General features: G+C 42.4%; 1 protein-coding gene across 1 annotated transcript in view; it reads left to right on the top strand.

Annotated features, from left to right (window-relative positions):
- Nucleotides 1–18205, top strand: part of LOC120030209 (ankyrin-2-like) — a 119889-nt gene that overhangs the window by 35951 nt on the left and 65733 nt on the right. The window contains exons 3-6 of the mRNA XM_038975560.1: nt 12011–12109; nt 13618–13716; nt 15584–15682; nt 15869–16054. Coding sequence (XP_038831488.1) covers nt 12011–12109; nt 13618–13716; nt 15584–15682; nt 15869–16054 — 483 coding nt within the window. The remainder of the gene's footprint in view (nt 1–12010; nt 12110–13617; nt 13717–15583; nt 15683–15868; nt 16055–18205) is intronic.

Here is an 18205-nt window from a genome sequence, read left to right as displayed (position 1 = left end):
AAGACATCCGTCAGGAAGTTAAAGCTTGGTCGCAAATGGGTCTTCCAAATGGACATTGACCCCAAGCATACTTCCAAAGTTGTGGCAAAATGGCTTAAGGATAACAAAGTCAAGGTATTGGAGTGGCCATCACAAAGCCCTGACCTCAGTCCTATAGAAAATTTGTGGGCAGAACTGAAAAAGCATGTGCGAGCAAGGAGGCCTACAAACCTGACTCAGTTACACCAGCTCTGTCAGGAGGAATGGGCCAAAATTCACCCAACTTATTGTGGGAAGCTTGTGGAAGGCTACCCGAAACGTTTGACCCAAGTTCAACAATTCAAGGCAATGCTACCAAATACTAATTGAGTGTATGTAAACTTCTGACCCACGACATGCAAGTTAAAATATAAAAACAAACTCTGAACCAATTATATTAATTTGGGTACAGGTCGAAAAACATTAAATATTTATGGCAATTTAGCTAGTTAGTTTGCACTTGCTAGCTAATTTGTCCTATTTATCTAGCTTGCTGTTGCTAGTTAATTTGTCCTGGGATATAAACATTGAGTCGTTATTTTACCTGAAATGCACAAGGTCCTCTACTCCAATTAATCCACACATAAAACGGTCAACCGAATCGTTTCTATTCATCTCTCTTCCTTCCAGGCTTTTTCTTCTCTTGACTTTATATTGTGATTGACAACTTTCATAAATTAGGTGCATTACCGCCACTGACCTCGTTCGTCTTTCAGTCACCCACGTGGGTATAACCAATGAGGAGATGGCACGTGGGTACCTGCTTCTATAAACCAATGAGGAGATGGGAGAGGCAGGACTTGCAGTGCCCTCTGCGTGAGAAATAGAACTGATTTCTATTTTAGCCCTTGGCAACGCAGACGCTCGTTGGCGCGCACGAGCAGTGTGGGTGCAATAATTGAATCACCGGACGCGAGCGGTGTAGTCAGCCTGTAATGTGTATGTAAACTTCGGATTTCAACTGTAGTTTTCCATTACATTCCCTATTTCTGGAGCATACCTCTCCCCCTGAGAGGCTGGTGGGTCTTAATTTAGGAGGCGCATGACCATTATCTGTTCCTCCTCCAACCCATTAACGTTCCTCATTGCGCGACTGGGGGGGGGGCACCCTGACGTGGGTCACAGACAACTGTTAGGATGTAAATAGTCCGGCCTTGACAACCACCATGGTCACGGTGGTCAAGCTGATAAACAACAGTCACATGGTCATGGGGTGTGTGTGAGCGGTTGTTTGTTGTTTAAGTTATGTGTCTAAACCCTACCATACAGACACAGACACGCACACACAGTTTTCTTCACAAAGCCAAAGCAATCTAGATAGGTAAGGTGAGGGCCCAGCCACCCCCCCTCTCTCGCTCACATACACTATACACACACTCTGTCTCTGTCTCTCTCTTTCTATTTCTCTCACATCTGGCAGCACATCTGAATGCGTGGGCTTTGATGCAGTGATCTGAGCTAGTATCTGAGCTAGTGCTCTACTGTATAATGTCAGGAACATATAGATGTTCTGCTTCATAAACAGATTGAACAGTCAGCTTGCCATGTCAGATAGAGTATGTTGCTAACAATGCAGATGCACTGTCACAAACACTGATTTCCTATTTCACCCTAGTCCTCCTATATCTGCATTCTCTCTGGTCTCTCCCCTCCCCTTATCCGATGCCCCCCTCCACCTCTCCTTCCATATGGTCAGTCCGGCTGCCCCTCCCCTCCTGGAATGTAACAGTAGAACAGTGACCTTCACACAGTGACAGGGACCTGGACGAATGGGGTGTAGGGCTGTGACCATATTACCAGCATACCGGCAGTCATGAGTCATTCTGGTTACCTTATACATTCTGGTTACCTTATGCTACGCTCCAAAATGTCTATCCATGATGGAAGAGAGCCCTAGGCAATGCTGTTGGTTCATTGATTGTGCAGGACGGCTTACAGGTAGCCTACAATTATAGTGAATTTGTATTTGATTTTGAATAGCCTAGTAATAGGGATTTTCTTTATATTTTCATAATTAATTGGGTGGCACATTACTTTTAGCTATACAGAATATCTCACCACCATGCATTTCCCTCTCCTCTCTCTCCCTTATTCCTTTTCTCGAGCGTGCTGTCTGTCAACAGTTTAGTGAAATATGTTTAGTTGCGAAAACATGTTACTATCGATGTTCCCGAACAGATTTCATTTGGTTTCCCAAATGAAGCAATCGGTAGCTGCAGGAACAGGGTTGGAGAGCCCATGGCATACGGAGTTTGGCGGAATATCACCTGTCGCACAACGAGAGCATGTTCCTCAAGCAGTGGTTGATGTGTGGAGTGAAATAAGTGGTCCTATGTTTATTTCTCAGCTGCTCATATTAAGCACAGCTCCACTATAAAACCAAAGTAGCCTTCCAGGCATCATTGGAATACAGACCGCCGGAAAAGCGCGCAGCCTCCATTCGCAATTCGAGTGCGTACAGGTGACATGTATTTTTCCCCTGCCCCTGTTCCTCCCCATTTGATCATGAAACTAATTTGACATATTAGTACAGACAAGATTACATTGAGAATAGTCCGATAGGTTAAAATATGATTACTTGATGAGAGAACAGCTGTGCAGCCTGAGGCAAGAACAGAGCGCAAGTTTTTTTTGTGACTTAGCCTATAGCCGCATCATGTAGCCAATATATGTTTTGAAGAAGTTCTACGGTTTGTGTCATTCACAACTATAGTTGCCAAGTAAATCTAACATATAGGATCAGTTTCAAATTATCCCTTTTAACCTCAACATAGCCACTTCATATGCGTACACGCTCCGGATTGGGAAAAATATCCTTTCTATTTTTTCAGATAAATTCAATTCTGTTCTTCTTATTATAAAATCATATAATATCAAATAATGGCACATGATTTATAAGCATATCTTGTCAGCTAAATGAACAAGCCTACATACAGCCTATGGTATGGAGCATAGCCAGATAACATACAGTAGGCCAACTCATATTCTGTTATTCTGAAATACATTTTCTTCATATCATGTTTCTTTAGACCTGACTAAAATAAATAAGGCTTTATTGTGATGGTGTATATTAAATTGATTTATTAGACTTTTTTTTTTTAATGTAGCTGTTCCAAAGCCGCGCATCAGGGGCTGGTATGCAGCTCATATGCGTGGAGGCCTGGATTTGCTATATGTGAAAGGGTCAATTACCTTGAGACCGGGAGCCTTTTGCATAGGGCTGGGCGATATATCGAATTAATGAATACATTTAAAAAATCTGCGATATTCCAAATGCCTGTATCGCAAGAATCGAGGTTTTGTAAAAAAAAAAATAATAATAATAAAAAACGTTTTTTGAAGCGTTTATTTCCACTTGTTCTCGTGTTCTATTTTTGGTCTCGTCTCTTTCGCTCCTTCTGTGCTGTGTGCACCTCCAAATGTACACCAGAGATCTGTATATAATGAAGAGATGCACGTCTACACCTTAACAATGGTAGTCGTTGTCCCCCAAAAGGCGGGAAGGCAGGCGACAAGTTTAGGTCCAAAATTAGCCCATATAAACGCATTTGGTTTATTTTGGACCGATTTTAGCGAGAGTGAAACCTCTCGCTTTGCCTCTTCCTCTACGGTTTACACACACCAAGCCCCTTTCACCTGCCTCTCACGCCAACGAAGTTCTCTCTGACAAGCGGTTTCAAAACGCTATTTGCATTTGAGGTACTATGATTAACATACGGTAGTCAATCATAGGACACCAACGACCATTAAAACATTATTTTACTGTAGTAGAGGAGAAAATAGCTTTTATAACGAAACCCTTTTTATGTCTCAACTACTCAAATTCCGCGCAGAGCAGACATTACTAAAACGAGAGTAGCAATGAACATTGATTCTGGAAAATGAATGCTCAGTTTGTGGCCCGCTGGCATTGGGGTACCACGTACCGCTAGCAGCATTTTAGCCAAAGACTGTTATCCTAGCTGTCTAGTCTGTTTTTTATAAATGTGCAATAATCATAAAACACAATTATATAAGGAATTGTCAACTTGTTATCATTCTGAGAAATAAGGTAGGCCACTTGATTTCAACATCTGAACTAGGTGGACAGGCTAGCATGCTTTTCAAACTGTTGGAGACAGACAGAAGGGTGTGTTCATAACAATTCAACTGTTCAACCTTGTTGTTAGCTAGCAAATAGATCCAAGTTGGCTTGAAATATAAACTTGAAATATAAAGATTAGCTTGCCAGTCACTAGCACGTGGGTTTGAGAGATTGTTGATGAGACCTGTGTTCATCTTCTATAATGCCTGCTACAAGAAGTTAGTAATTATTAGTGAATGTGCATTATGCATGGTTCTAGTTACATTTGTAACAAAAAATGACATTTTCATAGACAGACTTGAAAGCCAGATCAGTGATTATTGAGGGGGAAAAAGCAGGTTAAACTATTTTGATTAAATAATTGAATTATAAGTGGGTCTTATGGTTGTGGAAGGCTTATATTTATCCTAAGTATAACTTCACAAGCCCTGAATTCATTAGACTGTTTGAAATGCAGTGTATTTTACCTTTACTTATTCAACAACGCTTGTATTTAGAAATGTTTGCTAATTTATAAAAAAAAAATAAAAAAAATGAAATATTAAATTTACATACAGTGCCTTTGGAAATGATTCAGATCCTTTGACTTTTTCCATTTTTTTTTGTTGTTGTTATGTTACAGCCTTATTCTAAAATTGATTCAATTGTTTTCCCCCCTCATCAATATACACACAATAACCCATAATGAAAAAGCAGAAACAGGTTTTTAGAAATGTTTGCTAATTTATTAAAAAATAAAAACTGAAATATTACATTTACATAAGTATTCAGATTCTTTACTCTGTACTTTGTTGAAGCAGATTTGGCAGTGATTACAGCCTGGAGGCTACAAGCTTGGCACACCTGTATTTGGGGAGTTTCTCCCATTCTTCTCTGCAGATACTCTCAAGTTCTGTCAGGTTGGATGGGGGACGTTGCTGCACAGCTATTTTCAGGTCTCTCCAGAGATGTTCGATTGGGTTCAAGTCTTGGCTGTGAGCTTAGGGTTGTAGTCCTGTTGGAAGGTGAACCTTCTCCCCAGTCTGAGGTCCTGAGCGTTCTGGAGCAGGTTTTCATCAAGGATCTCTCTGTACTTTGCTCTATTTATCTTTGCCTTGATCCTGACTAGTCTCCCAGTCCCTGACAGTGAAAAACATCCCCATAGCATGATGCTGCCACCACCATGCTTCACCGTAGGAATGGTGCTAGGTTTCCTCCAGACATGACGCTTGGCATGCAGGCCAAATAGTTCAATCTTGGTTTCATCAGACCAGAGAATCTTGTTTCTCATGGTCTGAGAGTCTTTAGGTGCCTTTTGGCAAACTCCAAGTGGGATGTCGTGTGCCTTTTAGTGAGGAGTGGCATCCATCTGGTCACTCTACCATAAAGGCCTGATTGGTGGAGTGCTGCAGAGATGGTTGTCCCTCTGCAATGTTCTCCCATCTCCACAGAGGAACTCTGGAGCTCTGTCAGAGTGACCATCACAATCCTGTCTTGGAGCTCTACAATACCTTCGACCTCATAGCTTGGTTTTTGCTCTGACATGCACTGTCAACTGTGGGACCTTGTATAAACAGGTTTGGGCCTTTCCAAATCATGTCCAATCAATTGAATGTACCACAGGTGGACTTCAATCAAGTTGTAGAAACATCTCAAGGATGATCAATGGAAACAGGATGCACCTGGGCTCAATATCGAGTTCACAGCAAAGGGTCTGAATACTTATGTAAATAAGGTATACCTGTTTTTTATCTGTAATGCATTTGCAAAAAATGTATAAAAATCTGTTTTTGCTTTGTCATCATGGGGTATTGTGTGTGGATTGCTGAGGATTATTTTCAGAATTAGGCTGTAACGTAACAGATTGTGGAAAAAGTCAAGGGGTCTGAATGCTTTCCGAAGGCACTGTATATATCGTGAATTTCCAATAAATTAGATTTTTAGGTCATATCGCCCAGCCCTACTTTTGCATGACAATAACCGGCTGACAAAATGTCATGACCACCACAGCCCTATGTGGGTGTCGGGCAGAGTGAGAGATGGATGAGAGGGGAGGAGACAGGACCCTAGTCACTAACATCTCCTGTCGGTTCATATACCATATGACAGGTATAGTCAATGGATTGATGAGTGTGCTTGTGGAATCTGATGGTCTAGTGATCAGATATTAGTTAGTGAGCTGGAGCAATCTCAAGGTGTTCTGTATTGTTACACCCTTGAGTGGTTGACATGTGCATGTGCCAGCAATGCAATTTTGCAAAGTGGATCACATTGAAACTGTCAGTCATCCTAGCAACCAGCAAGCGTAAGGATCTATGTCAGTCATCCTTAGCAACGAGCCCACACCCCACATTACAGGCATACAAATGGCATTGACAGCACTTGCCACACCAGGGTTGTGGGTTCGATTCCCACTGGAGACCAGTATGAAGAAAGTATGGAAATGTATGCGCTCGCTACTTTAAGTCTCTCTGGATAAGAGCGTCTGCTAGAATGACTGAAATGTAAAAGTAATGATAACAACCATTTACTGTATGTCAGATATTATATTTGACAGCTGCCAGATAGATTGTGGTTGTTAGTGTTGTCGCGTCGGGCTGAAACCATCTGCTCCTCCATCCTCATCCCCATGACCTTCATTTGTCTCCCAGGCCTCTTCACTCAACCAGACTACTACACTACTAGGATCTTCATTTGAGCCAGTTTGCTACAGCATGAAAATAATCCTGCAGCAACAGGAAATGGGAATCATTATGGTGATTATAACTAATGGGCATTTTTTTGTAGGGGTTGATACATTTTTCATTTTTCAAATAAAGTCTGACATTTTAAAGTGGAAATTACAATCTTTTGAAGCATTTTTATACCTTGAATACACTATTTGCATATCCTGCAGTGCAGGAAAATTCTCAGCAATAAGAGTGATCAAATTAAGATCCTACATCTATCTGTAGCCAAGCCTCGTTTACAGAGCCTCTTGCTCTGTAACAGATACCAATGTTTCTCCCTGTCTTTAAGGCTGATATATTCCCAGTTTGTCCCTGGCATAATTTCCTCTGCACAGTCATGGGAGAAACAAGCTTGATGGTGGTACTGCATTTAAAGTAGCAGTCATACATTATAAATACATTGCAGGTGCCACATTAGATGGATGTCTTTCCATCAAGTCTCTGCCCGTGCCACTAGTGATGGAATACTCCACCTATGACCGTGAGAGCTCCTTGTGGCTCATCCAACACAGTCTGGAGAACCAATCAATCAACCGCACAGACTCACACAGCAGCTCTGAACCCCCCAATTCAAACTCAACTCTGTAAACCATTACTGCTGCACGAAGACCTTGTTTGTATGATGAAGTGGTCGTTATGATTCTACTATGGAAGTTGAAAAAAGTGTTAAGGGACAACCCTTGGTGGAATACAGTAGCTCTTTTCAACTTAATGCAGGAGGTGGAGTTGACATTCTCTTAGTGGAAGTTATTTGGTCTACTCTGCTAGAAATGTATTCCTTTGTGGACTATTCAAATCTAAATGACCTGTATCAACTACCTGTCACTTTTATTATTGTGTTATTATTTGGTACTTGATATGTTTCTTCAAGTTGACCCTTTTTAACCGAAAACGCTCTTCTCAAAAGTATACTTAATTACTTTTTGCACTTGCCTGTTAACCCTACGGACTGGAAACTTTTAACACGCCTTTCGAATGAGTAATGCATTCCATTTATTATAGCACCATAGTTCATAATGATAATAACTCACAATCTGCATGTTAATTAGTGGCTATTTATGCTGCTTATGACTGCTGCAATGCCCCATGGGAGTAGTCTGCTCTAACCACCGCTGCTTATGAATTAGATTTCCACCACATTACATCTGCATATAATAGAACAATAACAAGTGGGAACATTAGGGTGAATGTTATATTATGTGATTAGAACGTTTCATAAGGGATTGCGTCTGGCCAGGCTGATTTAATGACTGTGATTGAGTGACTGTGGTGGTCAGTAGGTCAGTTGGGGAACTGTGTGACAGAGTGATATGCCTGCAGACTCTAAAGAATGGATGAATGGGGGGGTACACTCATACAGTATGGGGTTGTTGTGGGCAGAGATGGATGGGACTGTATGGGAGCGCCATGGGCGGAGGTGTTTCTTTGAGATTGTGGGGGGATCGGAATGGGAGGGGGGGAGAATGATCCCCGCCCTGAAGGAGTGAATACAGATTGTCCCTGCAGTTAACAACCAACCTCACTTCCTCCATCCCTACCAACTTCCATGGGGACAAACGACAGAGGCAGCCATTAATCTATAAAGTCGTAATAGGGACAGAAATGGCTACTCCATTCCGCTTTGGTAGTGACAGGTGTTATGGTGCTATAGCATCCTGTCTGGCTGGCCTTGAGTTATTCCCAATGCCATCTCTGAGGGTGAAGTGTGTTACCAACGACAGGTTAACAGGGGTTCATTCTACAGGGAGTTTGTAAGGTGTTTGTCTACACTCTACGTTTTACCTTCAGAACAATATTGGAGCCAGGCCCTACAATTACACAATAGAAATATAGCTTTTTGACAGTGCTAAGGGATGTGAGGACAAGCTAAGTGAGAAGAGAGCAGATGGTGCACCCTTCTGAGTCCAATGCAGCATGTCTTTTTAAAAAGATGCTTCTTGTTCCCCTTCAGGGCAGTGCAGACTGCAGAATATGTAGCTCTTTTTTTTAATAGACATGGGTTGATTGGACACGTTCATGCTCAGTACCGGTCCTAAACACTGTAGGGGGCCTTGCTGTAACTATAGGGGTCCTCAGGAGCAGTCCAGTTTGGTCTGAACAGGGGCCGCATGACATAGTCTGTTTGGGGCTGCCCTGGCTATAGAGGAAATTACATATCGACCCGAGCGGCCCTTTTTAAACAGCAGACAAACGCTCCCTGAATTAGTGCTGGGTCACTGAGACGCCCCAAACTAGGTGAAAAATCTGTTGATGTGCCCTTGAGCAAGGCATTTAACTCCAATTGCTCCTGTAAATCGCTCTGGATTAGTTTTAGGAATGAGAGAGGGTTGCTCCTCAGAATCCAAATGTTGTGTCATGTTGTTGGCATCTGGGGTTGGATATTGAAGTTACTTGGGCCCCTCATGTTGTGGTGTTTTGGGAATTAACTGGCAAATGCAAACGCTTGGATTCTTTAATCCGCAGGGTAATCCGCCCAGAGTGATATTGAAATGTAATCGTAATTTCTCTCCCTCCAAAGCTTTTAGGATCTATTTATTGCCCCAACAACAGGACGTAAACATCAATCTCCTATTAGGAACATATTGGCCCTTATGGAGGGAAATAAACTAGTCTTTAGCAAAATTTAACTGGGACCAGTTGGTACAGTTGAAGTCGGAAGTTTACATACACCTTAGTCAAATACATTTAAACTCAGTCTTTCACAATTCCTGACATTTAATCCTGGTAAAAATTCGTTAGTTAGGATCACCACTTTATTTTAAGAATGTGAAATGTCAGAATAATAGCAGAGAGAGTGATTTATTTCAGCTTTTATTTCTTTCATCACATTCCCAGTGGGTCAGAAGTTTACATACACTCAATTAGTATTTGGTAGCATTGCCTTAAATTGTTGAACTTGGGTCAAACGTTTCGGGTAGCCTTCCACAAGCTTCCCACAATAAGTTGGGTGAATTTTCGCCCATTCCTCCTGACAGAGCTGGTGTAACTGAGTCAGGTTTGTAGGCCTCCTTGCTCGTACACGTTTTTTCAGTTCTGCCCGCAAATTTTCTATAGGATTGAGGTCAGGGCTTTGTGATGGCCACTCCAATACCTTGACATTGTTGTCCTTAAGCCATTTTGCTATAACTTTGGAAGTGTGCTTGGGGTCATTATCCATTTGGAAGACCCATTTGCGACCAAGCTTTAACTTCCTGACTGGTCTTGAGATGTTACATCAATATATCCACATAATTTTTCTGCCTCATGATGCCATCTATTTTGTGAAGTGCACCAGTCCCTCCTGCAGCAAAGCACCCCCACAACGTGATGCTGCCACCCCCATGCTTCACGGTTGGGATGGTGCTCTTGTAACACTCGTCGGAAGAAGTGGACCAAGGTGCAGCGTAGTACGTGTTCATGATTCTTTATTTAATCAGAACACCAAACAAAACAACAAAAGAATAACGAACGTCACGTTCTGTAGGCTTCACAGAGCTAACAAAAAACAACATCCCACAACCTAAGGTGGCAAAACAGGCTGCCTAAGTATGATTCCCAATCAGAGACAACGATAGACAGCTGTCCCTGATTAAGAAACATACCCGGCCAAAACATAGAAACACAAAACGTAGAATGCCCACCCCACATCACACCCTGACCTAACCAAATAGAGAAATAAAATGGCTCTCTAAAGTCAGGGCGTGACAGTTCTTCGGTTTGCAAGCCTCCCCCTTTTTCCTCCAAACATAACGATGGTCATTATGGCCAAACAGTTCTATTTTTGTTTCATCAGACCAGAGGACATTTCTCCAAAAAGTATGATCTTTGTCCCCATGTGCAGTTGCAAACCGTAGTCAGTTTTTTTTTATGGCGGTTTTGGAGCAGTGGCTTCTTCCTTGCTAAGCGGCCTTTCAGGTTATGTCGATATAGGACTCATTTTACTGTGGATATAGATACTTTTGTACCTGTTTCCTCCAGCATCTTCACAAAGTCCTTTGCTGTTGTTCTGGGATTGATTTGCACTTTTCGCACCAAAGTACGTTCATCTCTAGGATACAGAACGCGTCTCCTTCCTGAGCGGTATGACGGCTGCTTGGTCCCATGGTGTTTATACTTGCGTACTATTGTTTGTACAGATGAACGTGGTACCTTCAGGCATTTGCAAATTGCTCCCAAGGATGAACCAGACTTTATTTTCTGAGGTCTTGGCTGATATCTTTTGATTTTCCCATGAAGTCGAGCAAAGAGGCACTGAGTTTGAAGGTAGGCCTTGAAATACATCCACAAGTACACCTCCAATTGACTCAAATAATGTCAATTAGCCTATCAGAAGCTTCTAAAGCCATGACATCATTGTCTGGAATTTTCCAAGCTGTTTAAAGGCACAGTCAACTTAGTGTATGTTAACTTCTGACCCACTGGAATTGTGATACACTGAATGATAAGTGAAATAATCTGTCTGTAAACAATTGTTGGAAAATTACTTGTGTCATGCACAAAGTAGATGTCTTAACCGACTTGCCAAAACTATAGTTTGTTAACAAGAAATTTGTGGAGTGGTTGAAAAATGAGTTTTAATGACTCCAAGCTAAGTGTATGTAAACTTCCGACTTCAACTGTGTATCTGAGTCTTGATATATCTGAGTTAGTCTTGGACGGATGTTCTGATCTAAAGTCAAGTCTTATGGGTGTCGCATTCAAGGAACAGAATCACACACCAGTGACCCCTGTGACAAACACCAGATAGCCCCCCCCCACACACACACACACACACACACACACACACACACACACACACACACACACACACACACACACACACACACACACACACACACACACACACACACACACACACACACACACACATACTGCTTGACTTTATTAATACCACCAGGCCTACATAGTGAATCCTGGACTGGCACTAGTCCACAACCATCGTGACACGGCACAAATTCTGACATCCAGTACTGCCTTTGGTATTTCAGTCTGTACCTCCCTCGAGAGTGTGTGTGTGTGTGTATTTGTGAGAGAGGAGAACAGGCTTTCACTGCCAAGACAAGGAGAGGGAGATTGGGAGAGGGAAAGGGAACCTGTTAGGTTATGGACCTGGAGGTACACCCAGTCCCTTCTCTTTCCTTTATCTCTATCGTTTCTATCCTCCATTTTGTTTTGAGGCTGACCTATCTTCTTATACGTGTCTACTTCTCTTCTTCCTCAGAATGGGCTCAACGCGTTGCACCTGGCAGCTAAGGAGGGCCACGTGGAGCTGGTCCAGGAGCTGCTGGAGAGAGGCTCAGCTGTGGACTCGGCCACCAAGGTGGGTTCCCTTACCGCACTACCGTATGTGGAGCTAGCACAGTATGATAGAATCATATTAGGAAGAGCTACAGTACATGAGCTACGTCCGTCCACGTCCACTGTAGGTAGACTATTCATTTTATTCACAACTGGGTAAAGGCTTGTTAGGAGCTTGCATGCTGGTCAAGTGTTAAGATTATATTTATCTTAGCTGCTTTGGACTTTTGGATTACAAATAAAGATAGTTAGAATGATCATTATCAAATGAGCTGTCAAAAGAAAGTACTCCAAAGATCATGGACGATAACACATTTAGTTTTTCTTCTGTTGTGAAATCTGATGTGCTGTTTTACGCCGAAAGGGAATTGTACATTGTTCTGGTTTGTTTTGGCTTGATATTGTACTTTCCAACTGAGATCAAATATTTTTAACGACACAAAAACAGGATGTATTTCTCTGAAAAGTCAGCTCGTTCAAGGTATCAGTCTCCAAATTAAGGGCCCTAAACGTGGTTCAAGTGTCACACACGGGTTTTAACCAGGTCAATGTCCTGAAACAACTCTTGCCCTACATTAACCTGACTCTTAACCTTTCCAACAGTGAGATAACACTACCATACCCAGGGCAGACAGCCATATCCCTAACCAGCACCCAATGGACTGCACTGCACTGCAACCTATCGCCGTCACATGACTGTGCAGTCTAGCTTCAGAGCACTAGGGTGTAGCAGGCAGGAAAAGGGATACAGCTAGTTTCATTGAACATGGAGGTAGTTATGCCAAGCTGTGAAAATGGAGAAGGTCTATTCCTTCTAAGCAGCATGTTTAGGTGTCGTGTGACTTGTTACAGATGTAGGACCTTAATTTGATCACTCGGTTGCAGGAGAACTTTCAAACGTGTAGTGTATTTGAGGTTTAAAAGAATCTCCTGTCTTGTGTTTTGTAGCATATTTAATTGTGTGTACATGTACATGACTCATTTAAATGTGTATTTTGACAACAGAACATCCCAAACTTTTTAAAACAGATTTCCACTCTGAAACAAGAGCCTCTTGACTTGATTTGTTAATCAACATGGCCTAATTAAAGCGTTTCTAGTCACAGCATCATTAGAAGTGCACCTCAGAAAGGCCCCCTCATCCCCATCACTGAGCCATAGGTGTCTGTGGATATGCCTGTTTGGGTTGTCACATCTTTAATCAGTGATGGAGAGAATTAATGAAGATGGGTGAAAAAAATGAGGAATAGGAGTGCCTGTAGACAATGAGATGGCGGTGATGTGTGTGTGTGTGTGTGTGTGTGTGTGTCAAACATTTGATACTACTGTAAAAGTAATACAATTTGTATGCTTTTTGTCAAAGCTGAAAGGACAAATTCGTTTTTGTCATTTCTATTTATGTCAGAAATGACCGTTTATGTCATTACTGTATGTTATCCATCCTCCCCTTGTTTTGTGTATTGATTGACACATTTCGCCTTGTTCTCTATAATGGTGTAATATGTGTCTCTCTGTGTTCTTCCATCCCAGAAAGGGAACACAGCCCTCCACATTGCCTCTCTGGCCGGACAGGCCGAGGTGGTGAAGATACTGGTGAAGCGCGGAGCAGAAATCAACTCTCAGTCTCAGGCAAGAGATTTTTATTGTTTATTTTACTTAACCTGTATTTAACTAGGAAAGTCAGTTAAGAACACATTCTTATATTCAATTACGGCCTACCCCGGCCAAACCCTAACCCGGATAACGCTGGGCCAATTGTGCGCCACCCTATGGGACTCCCAATCAAGGCCGGTTGTGAAACAGCCTGGAATCGAACCAGGTTCTGTGCCATACCATTGCTGTGACCATACGATGCTTTGGACATAATAAGTATTATACCAGTTTATAGGCATACAGGGCATTCGGAAAGTAATCAGACTCCTTGACTTTTTCCACATTTTGTTACGTTACAGAACTATTCTAAAATTGATTAAATCGTTTTTTCCCTAATCAATCTACTCAGAATACCCCATAATGACAAAGCAAAAACTGTTTTTTAGAAATGTTTGCAAATGTATTAAAAAAAAAATTAAAAAAAATGAAATATTACATTTACATAAGTATTCAGACCCTTTACTCAGTAATTTGTTGAGGCACCTTTGACAGCGATTAAAGCCTTGAGTATTCTTGGGTATGACGCTACAAGCTTGGCACACCTGTATTTGGGGAGTTTATCCATTCTTCTCTGCAGATCCTCTCAAGCTCTGTCAGGTTGGATGTGGAGCGTCGCTGCACAGCTATTTTCAGGTCTCTCCAGATATGTTCGATCTGGTTCAAGTCCGGGCTCTGGCTGGGCCACTCAAAGACATTCAGAGATGTATTCCTGTGTTGTCTTGGCTGTGTGCTTAGGATCGTTGTCCTGTTGGAAGGTGAATCTTCGCCCCAGTCTGAGGTCATGAGCGCTCTGGAGCTGGTTTTCATCAAGGAACTCTCTGTACTTTGCTCCGTTAATTTTTCCCTCGATCCTGACTAGTCTCCCAATCCCTGCCGCTGAAAAACATCCCCACAGCATGATGCTGCCACCACCATACTTCACCGTAGGTATGGTGCCAGGTTTCCTCCAGATGTGACGCTTGGCATTCAGGCCAAAGAGTTCAATCTTGGTTTCATCAGACCAGAGAATCTTGTTTCTCATGTTTTGAGAGTCCTTTAGGTGCCTTTTGGCAAACTCCAAGAAGGCTGTCATGTGCCTTTTAGTGAGGAGTGGCTTCCGTCTGGCCACTCTACCATAAATGCCTGATTGGTGGAGTGCTGACGAGATGGTTGTCCTTCTGGAAGTTTCTCCCATCTCCACAGAGGAACTCTGGAGCTCTGTCAGAGTGACCATCGGGTTCTTGGTCACCTCCTTCCCCAGATCTGTGGCTCGAAACAATCCTGTCTTGGAGCTCTACGGACAATTCCTTCAAGCTCATGGCTTGGTTTTAGCTCTGACATGCACTGTCAACTGTGGGACCTTATATAGACAGGTGTGTGCTTTCCAAATCATGTCCAATCAATTGAATTTACCACAGGTGAACTCCAATCAAGTTGTAGAAACATGAATGATCAATGGAAACAGGATGCACCTGAGCTCAATTTCGAGTCTCATAGCAAAGGGTCTGAATACTTATGTAAATAAGGTATTTTTATTTATTTTTTTTAAACCTTTTTTCGCTTTTTCATTATGGGGATTGATGAGGAAACTAATAAATTGTAATCAATTTTAGAGTAAGGCTGTAACGTAACAAAATGTGGAAAAGGGGAAGGGGTCTGAATACTTTCCGAATGCACAGTACATGCCTATGCAAATAACTATGGACATATGGGCTATGGACATACTTGTTGTCTGTGCAGTCAAATTATATTGTATTTGTTCTTCCTCCACAAAATGATGCATCACCAAAATGTTGTAACCTACTGTTGGCCTGCAGCAGATGTTATTACACCTTTCTCTAATGTTGTACTGTTTTGTCTCCAGAATGGCTTCACCCCTCTGTACATGGCTGCTCAGGAGAACCATATGGACGTGGTGCGTTACCTACTGGAGAATGGAGGTAACCAGAGCACCGCTACAGAGGTAGGGAGTGTGTATCTGTGTGTACGTGTGTGTGTATCGTCGTACATGTTTTCAGCAAATGGTTTGAAGTTTTCAGTCTGTGTGAAGATGTAGTCCTGATGAAATAAAGTTTGTGCTGTTTTATGCCTTGTTGGTCTGTGGCTATGCATAACCTCCTACCTCCCCCCCTCTCCTTCCCTCCTCCAGGATGGCTTCACACCACTGGCCATCGCGCTGCAGCAGGGCCACAACCAGGTGGTGTCCGTCCTGCTGGAGAACGACACCAAGGGTAAGGTGCGGCTGCCCGCCCTGCACATCGCCGCCCGCAAGGACGACACCAAGTCTGCCGCGCTGCTCCTCCAGAATGACCACAATGCAGACGTCCAGTCCAAGGTACGGCCGGAGGGAAGGGGTTAAGGGTTAAAACGTGCATCTGTGTTATTGGGTTAGCATGGCTCTGTGGTGCTACGACCATGTGTTGTCAATGGGGGCAAGCCCGACGTGCAGTAGAACTGTAAGGAATATTAGTACAGGGTACTTGTTACAGGTTTGTTTGTAAGTGCTTTGTGGTGTATTTCTAGTATCAATACGAACAAGTTTCAATGAAAAAAGGGTGTAATGAGAGCGAGTCAGTGTCGACATACATTAGCCCTTGTTCATCTGTCTCTGGTGTGTACCTGTAGCTGTCTCCCGGTCTGTCCATCTCTCTCTCTCCTTCAGTGTCTGTGCACCTGCCACTAGTTCATTGGTCCTGCCACTAACCGGGTCTCTCTCTCTTCCTGTCTTATCTGTTTATCTGATCCACTCACACCCCCCTCCCCCCATCACTTTCAACCGCTGTGTAGCACTGTCCACTGCATGGAGTGTGTGGAATATGCTATTGTCCACAGGTCGTATTGTTGAATGTTGCAATTTGAGGGTTGCATGCATCCTTGGGTTTCAGGAAAAATGGGTTTTAGGGATGTGTGGGTGAGGGGTAAGGGGATGGGGCTGTGGCTAGAGTGAAGTGCAGGTTCTCTTATTTTGAAGGACTGTAGCCTATACTGAAATAATATTCTATAGTAGACCAGGGCTATTCAATGAACTGTCCTCAAGGTTTTCACTGTAGCACTGCTGGGTTCTGTAGTTGGTTGAACAGTTGTTGTCGTTGATTGGCCAGAGTCCACTCATGGATTACCCAATGTCTGAATCAGTCCCTTTGGATGGATTGATTGATTTTTGAGTGAAGCAAATTTGCACCGTTTAAAAATCAATGAAAGATACAAAGAACCCCAGAGGACAACACATGAAAGCATGAAATACACGTTTTTCCAATGTGGTCCTCGGTGTAGGACGATAACAGGAAACAGAATGAGTGAAAACCAGCAGTGCTGCTGTTGTCCACCAGGCATTGAACAGCCCTGTGCTGCAAACACTATGGCATACCAGTTATCATTGGTGTTGTCACTGAACATAACTTTGTCCTTGTGTCAGGTCTAATGTTAATGATATTACATAATATAATACAGTGTATGCCAGCGTTTCCCAAACCCGGTCCTCGGGAACCCAAGGGGTACGTTTCGTTTTTTGGCCCTAACACTACACAGCTGAATCAAATGATCAAAGCTTGATGATTAGTTGATTATTTGAATCAGCTTTGTAGTGCCAGTGTTTGGGAAACCCTAGTGTATGCCGACATGAAATGCTGTTTCCAGCTGTTTCCATGAAGTACTCTTCACCATGACTCACACGGGAGACCCAGAGGAGGGTGGATGAAGACTGCATTATGAAAACACACTCTCACGCACACGTATATGTAGACGTTACACACAGAGCACTCTCACCAAATACCTCTGAAACGCAGTCCTATGACGATTACCTGAATTAGTTTGGCAATAACCCACCATCTTAAAAGCATACTTTAAAATGTGAAAAAGACTATAAATAGGATGACTCTAGTGAGTTTGGCCTTGCGGTACAACATGGCTGCCATACATCACTGTTGTGTGTGTTGTATAGAGTGAGTAAGGCCTGCGCATAGAAAATAGTGTTATGTACAGTATACATGTATGTCTATGGACTTGCTACTCTCATTGTAAAACATCTCAAGGTCTTTGGATAAAAGATGCGATAAAGCATATGAAGAGTTTATTTCCAAATCCCTATATCCACATTTTCATCAGAAATTGCTTATTTCATGTGTGTGTAAAATATTACTGTTCTCCGATTTTTTTTTATTCACAGATTTGAGATGTTTTTTTGTTGTTTGCAAAATGCTAAATATCCGTTGTTTAGCTGTAATGGAATGTTCGTATCCTGTATATTTGACCGTGATATGTGGTTCTCACCTACCCATCTTAACATGAATGCACTTTACTGTAAGTCGCTCTGGATAACAGCATTTGCTAAATGACTACAGATCTACAGATACCACATTGTTGTATTGATTTGTATTCTATTTTTTTCTGTTTTAATATTGATGTCACAAATGTATCATTTGTACAGTTCTTTATTAAAAATGTAGTTATTTGTTACATTTGACTGTGTAAAACCTGGCAGTACTTA

The sequence above is a fragment of the Salvelinus namaycush genome, chromosome 36 (assembly GCF_016432855.1).
Source record: "Salvelinus namaycush isolate Seneca chromosome 36, SaNama_1.0, whole genome shotgun sequence".
NCBI lineage: Eukaryota > Metazoa > Chordata > Actinopteri > Salmoniformes > Salmonidae > Salvelinus > Salvelinus namaycush.
The sequence above is the reverse complement of the archived record's forward strand: the minus strand, read 5'-3'. Positions and strand labels throughout refer to the sequence as shown.